At 49.1% G+C, this 6,120-nt stretch overlaps 1 protein-coding gene across 1 annotated transcript in view; it reads left to right on the plus strand.

The window, feature by feature from the left end:
• SDK1 (sidekick cell adhesion molecule 1) overlaps positions 1 to 6,120 on the plus strand; it is a 688,889-nt gene that overhangs the window by 520,988 nt on the left and 161,781 nt on the right. The window contains exon 13 of the mRNA XM_019637402.1: positions 4,410 to 4,546. Within this exon, the coding sequence (XP_019492947.1) occupies positions 4,410 to 4,546 (137 nt within the window). The remainder of the gene's footprint in view (positions 1 to 4,409; positions 4,547 to 6,120) is intronic.

Below are 6,120 nucleotides of genomic sequence, written 5' to 3' on the forward strand. Positions count from 1 at the left end.
AGAACTGAAATTATTTTGTCAAGTTTCAAAAATAGTCTCATCGACTTTTTAATCATATTAAACCTGTGATAGGTTTTATGAGAACTGACTTCTTGGTAATTCTGTCTTTCCATCCAGAAAATAATATGCTTTTCCATTTCTTCAGCTCTTTTTTTATATTGCTTAGTGAGGTTTGCAGGCTCATACTCATAGGTTCTATACTTTTTTGTTATTAAAGTTGTCCTAAGATTTTGTTTTATTGCTAATGGAATAGGATTTTTTTCCATGTCATCTTCTAACTAGTTATCATTGGACTATAGGAAAGCATTGTTGTTTAGTATTTGTTTTTCATTCAGCCACTTTGCATATTCTCTTATTATTCTAATGACTTTCCAGTTGATCCTCTTAGTTTTCAAGGTAGACAAACAAGCCTATCTTCTCCAAATAATAAAAATGTATTGCTTTCTTTTTGTGTTTTATATCTTACTAGGTTGGTCAGAATAATTTTTTAAGTAATTGGCCTAGTAGCATCTCTTGTTTATTATCTGATCTCAGTGGGGTGTCTGCTAGGAGCTTACTGTTATGTATCATGTTGATTGTTGTTGTTCACTGAGATGTAAGCTGCGTCTAACGATGTGCAGAGATCTGCAGTGAGCTTTGACAAGTATACACACACCATGTGGCTCCCACATCAGACAGTACAAACCATTTTCAACGTCTCGGGAGCTCTCTTGCACCCCTTTCCTGCCAGCCTTCCTCCTTCGAAGGCAAGCCCTCTTCCACGTCTGTCTCCACAGATTAGTTTTGCCTGTTCTTGAATTTCATATAAATTAATGTGATATTTAAAACCACAATTTTTTGTCATCCCCAGTGTTTAGGAATTTTTTTTTTTAAGATTTTTTATTGGGGAATTGGGGAAGAGAACCATGTTGGGGAATTGGGGAAGGAAACACTGTGTTTTTCCAGGACCTATCAGCTCCAAATCAAGTTGTTGTCCTTCAATCTTAGTTGTGGAGGTTGCAGCTTAGCTCCAAGTCCACTCGCCACTTTCAATCTAATTGTGGGTGGGCATAGCCCACCATCTCAAACTGGCAACCTTGATGTTAGGAGCGCGTGCTCTCACCAGCTGAGCCATCCAGCCGCCTGTTGGCAGTTCAGGCGCAGCTCAGTGTGGGTGCAGCTCACTGGCCCATGTGGAAATCAAACCTACGACCCTGTTGCTCAGAGCTCACGCTATGACCAACTGAGCCACCTGGCCAGCCCTTAGGAATTTTTAAATGTGTAGGGAAATTTCTTCTTTTGAAGCAAATTATTTTTAAAACAACTAAATATTCCATTTAGCAGCACCCTGCAACTCATGCGGAAGATCCTGCAGGCTCACAGCTCTGATGTGAACCCCGAGGCCCTGCCCTCCGCACGGGCTCAGAGCTCCTGCTCTGAGGAGCTTGGTCCCAGTCAGGACTCGAGCTCCCCAGCCTCAGGCTTGAAATCAGCACGTCCGTAAGGCAGGCTCTCACCATGCTTCATCGTTGCTCGGGACGTGCTAAGAGAAATGGCGAGTGAGAAGAACACTCGGTTATATAGAGGCACCCACACAGGCGTCCTCGAGACAGCCCGTCTCTGCCAACTTAGCCCCTTCCTTTTGAAACTGTCCCATCCAACATGAGGCTTTATTGCCTTAGTCATCCGGAAACTCGAGGCTANAATTCCCTGATTGATTGTTGTTCTCATCAGACACCTTGCCCAAATAAGTCAAAGGTTTTTCGTGCATCATTCATTCTGTCCATCCGTCCATCCATCCATCCATCCATCCAACCCTGCTTCTTCACTGGGCCTCTGCCCTACATCAAGCACTCTGCTGGGTGCTGGGCCCCAGAGATGAAATGATCAGTGTCAGCTCAGTAACAGCACGGACACGGTCACACACGTCAACACGTCCTGCCACGTCATGAGCTCCCGTCCAGATGCAGACAAGGTGCTGTAGGAACACGGTGAGAGGGGACTTCACTGGGGCATAACATGTGACTTGGGCCAGATAGAGGACAAGGGGCAGCACCAGCAGAGGCCCCGAAGTGTAAGGCTCGAGGCACAGGTAGGGACAGCCAGCTTCTAACGTGACTACCACTTGGGAGAGTGGACCAGGCCGTTGCTGGGGTGGCGGGGTGGCGTCTGCTTGGGAAGTTCTCCCTCATCTCAGTGGCCCAGAGCGACATCACCAACATCTCCTTGACCCACAGCCCATCCTGCCGAGGCAGAATTAGCTTTCGCACCTCAAGCAGGGTTCCATATTCGTACCATTATATGTATTTCCCTGAGCATTTAGTGCGTTGTGTAATCATTACTGGTTTATATGCTGTCTTCCAGCAAGACCATGAACCCCACAAGGGCAGGCAGGGTCCATGTGTCATTACTCTGTGTACCCGTGACACCCAACCGAGCGCCTGACCTGTACTGGCCGCCTCTGTGGGCGTTCAGTCTCGTTATTCACCACGAACGTGTCTAAGAGCATCATTAGTCCCTCGTTAGCCTCTGGCTCAGATTCCACACTGTTTTTCCTTCAGATCCTCTAATGTAGAGGAATCTGGAGTATTCTATACTATTACTATGATTGCACGAAGTATTATCATTACGTGGAAAATCTAGTGATAAGGTGCTTGCTCCAGGCTGGTCCTGACTTCAGCTGGACGGAATGAGTCTGTGGTCTTTGCTGAGTCATTCTGTGCTGCCATCTGTTGCTTAGCTGCCACGTATCTTCCTGCCACAACAATTAGAAAGACCGGCACTGTCTTCTGGGCAGATGACCCGGTTTTCATCTTTATTAGGAACCAGTGCCCTTAAGAAGCAGCTGAACATGCTGGCTAATTGTGGTCAGAAAGACCAGCTGAGCAGTAAGCATGCTAAAATGAAATTACACTTGGCCTGCACTCAGCGCTGCGCGAGTGGGCAACTGCAAATAACTCCATCCAGTCGTCCACTCACCCGGCTACTCAGGGGCCTCTCAGCAGCCAGCTCCTCCTGCAGGCTGATTAGGACTCCNGGGTATATTTAGTCAGGTTTATGCCCAGTTTGTTTTCAGGCGAGACTGCTTTACAACTTTGGTTTCAGAACAAGCTAATTGCAGTAGGAAATGGGGAGAAGCAGCATAAATCTTTTCACCCAGCATTTTCTTCATGCTGGTCTTTATTGGAAATCTAAGGGAGATTCAGTTATGGGGGAATGCAAGTAGAAATAACTGCTCCTTTTCAAATTTAAAATTTAATTCACAATGAAGAGAAAACAAGACAACATTGCAGGCCTAGGTTTATTCTTTATTGTACTAATTTAAAGTCGCAGTCGACATTAGAAATATTAGTTTGTTTATAAACGGCGTGTGTGGCTTAGAGCTGTGCTTCTCAGGCAGCACAAGTGCAGAACAGCCTAATAAATTTCAAAGTGTAATGAGTGCACTTTTTAAATTAAAACTATCAAGTGTAATTATGGCTTTCTGTGCTGACCTGTGTGGGTCAGCAGTAATTGAGTCTAAGGGAGATCAAAACTAGTTGTGGGTGAAAGGCGCACGCTTTCCCCAGCACTGCTTGGGAGCGCTCATCGTGGGAGAAGCCACCCCTAAGGGCCACAGAGCCGGGCACTGCTCCCAGATGTGAGAAACGTGTAGGTCAAGCACAGGACCTGGGCAGCCATGTTTGGAGGTCGCAGACCCACTGGTAGGAGAACCCGCACACTTGGACTTGAAGCTTTGTCACCAGTAAAGCCCAGTAAAGAACTTTGCTATCAGTAACTTCTTTCCAGAATCTATTTGCTTCAGTTGTTACTGTTTTATAGCCTTGTTGATGTGTTATTTACTATTTTCATGAGGTTTTAATGTCCTCACCACATGTCCCTTTCCAAGTTTCTCCCAAACCTCCATCATCCACCAGAAGACAGGATGACAGTACAACCTCGTGCTGTCGGCAATGAGGCACCTGTGTCATCTAAGAATACATATGGGCATTTGGGCTGGAAACTCCAAATGGCCAGTGTCGGGAACCTTCGTCTGAAACCCTACTTCCCAGGCCTTCCCACGTTTACGTGGCTTGCTGCATTTCCATGAACAGCTCCTAGTTGTGAAACAAATTGTTGACCATGTTTTCTCAATTAAATACTACCCTGTGTAAAAACAGTCACTCCACACCCGACATCAGTTACAGAGTCACTGGCTGTTTTAGTCCTCCCAGGGGAATGGAGGCGAATTCTGTCCCAAAAACAAACAACACTGAATGGTGAAGCTTTGGGGGTTTTGGCAGGGAGGTAGTTTGTATTTGTGTTGGGGGCATATTTTACCTTCTCCATTTTCAAAACAAACACACCAGGACTGTGCAAAGTCAGAAGCAGGCAAACCATTGATTCTCACGTGCGTTTTTCTTTTCTCTTTCTGTTCCTTCGGATCCCAGCGAGCTGCCACACCCCCCGCAGAACCTCCTGGCCAGCCTGAACTCCTCCCACAGCCACGCAGCAGTGCTGTCCTGGGTCCGCCCCTTTGATGGCAACAGCCCCGTCCTGTATTACATTGTGGAGCTGTCTGAAAACAGTGAGTATGGAGGCAAAGCTGGCGCCGTGGACACGATCAGATTTCTCTCTGTGCTCTTAATGTCCTTACCTCTGCTTCTGGCGCAGACCCAAACAGTCAGTAAAACACTGATGCTTTACGGAGTTTCAGTTGAAAAACACAGCTCTGGCATTAGGAAAGTTGAAAGTGAATAAGGGCCCAGTGGGGAAGAGAAGGAATGGTGGAGGGCCTCCTCTGAGAGCCTGGATTAGGGGCTCAGACCCCTCAGGGTGGCCGTGCATATGGTCTGCCCTGAGCAGGGTCCTGGGCTCAGCTCCGTCCCCAGGGTGAAGTCTGAGATGGGTTCCGATGTCTCCACTTGGGGCTGATTTGAGAGTTGACAACACCAGTAACGGGTGACAGCTTTTGGATATTCCCTGGAGCGCAGCCTGGTGCCCAGTGTGCAGTGGGCCCTTTCTCCTCACCGCCCCGGGCCTCTTGCGGCAGTGAGCACCGTCCTTGCTCCTGTCTTGGCTTGCCCGAGCCCCCTGGATCATTCTCCCATGCTCTCTGCGGGCCGCAGGGCGGGCTCCTCGCTGCTCAGCTGGCCCCACTGCCCTCCTAGAATCTCCTCCTGGGAAGCCACCTGCGTCTCTGTGGTTTCAAGTGGCAACGTTTCCGTGAAAAGGTGCCTCGATCTTTGTAACGTCTTTGCCCAGACCTCCAGGGTCCAGCAGTTGAACCCAATTACTTAACATCTCTATCCAGTTGTCCCAAAGCGTCTCCAACTTAACTCCTTCAAGCTATGTCTTTTGACGTTTTGTATCTTAACTGTTCTCACCTGAGTACGCAGCCAGTCATCGGCGCCCTCCATGACTTCTGTACACTCCAGCCAGAAGCCGGGCAGCCCAGTCCTTCCTGCTCCAAGGCCCCACCGTGTTTCTGGTAATGGCCTTTATCCTGCCCCTCCCCCCGCGATGACACAGTCCCCTTCTCACCATCACGTGCTCGGGCCTCAGCAGCCACTGTCTGATTCTCATTTTGTGGCTGAGGAAACTGCCACCAGACCCTGACAGGTGAAGGTGGTCCCTGCCCCCCGCCCGGCCGTCTGCCTCCAGAGCACCGAGGTGCTCACAGGGCACGTCAGGCACCTGCACAGCACCCCCGTGGGCATCCTGCTCCCTGGCACCTGGGCAGCGGCCCTTCCGTGAGTGCCCACCCAGGGGCTCGGCACACTTTGCTTCCAGTGTGTGTGAGGTTGGAGGAAGCCACTCTGCACATAAGCTGGGCGCCTCCCAAACCAGGTCCCTGACGAGGTCCCAAAGGCGGTATGTCACTTCTAAATTCTCACCCTTGGCTCCAGTGGCCTGAGCTTTGGGCACCGTCTCAGAACAGGGAGCCTGATGTCCGGGCCCTCACGCCCTTCCTTGTGGTCACATGTGACAGCTGGCCTCGTCTCTTTCCTCAACGAGAGGGAAGGGTGTGCATGGAAACCAGTCTGCACGTCTTAGTTTTACTCAGGAGCTCTGATCAAAGAGGGGAGGGATTAGCTTTATCTATTAAAACAGCTTTCTGAAAAGGTAAGGTTTTCCTGAGGATGTCATGCCGCGTGGCCT

This window comes from Hipposideros armiger, unplaced genomic scaffold, assembly GCF_001890085.2.
Source record: "Hipposideros armiger isolate ML-2016 unplaced genomic scaffold, ASM189008v1 scaffold_33, whole genome shotgun sequence".
Lineage (NCBI taxonomy): Eukaryota > Metazoa > Chordata > Mammalia > Chiroptera > Hipposideridae > Hipposideros > Hipposideros armiger.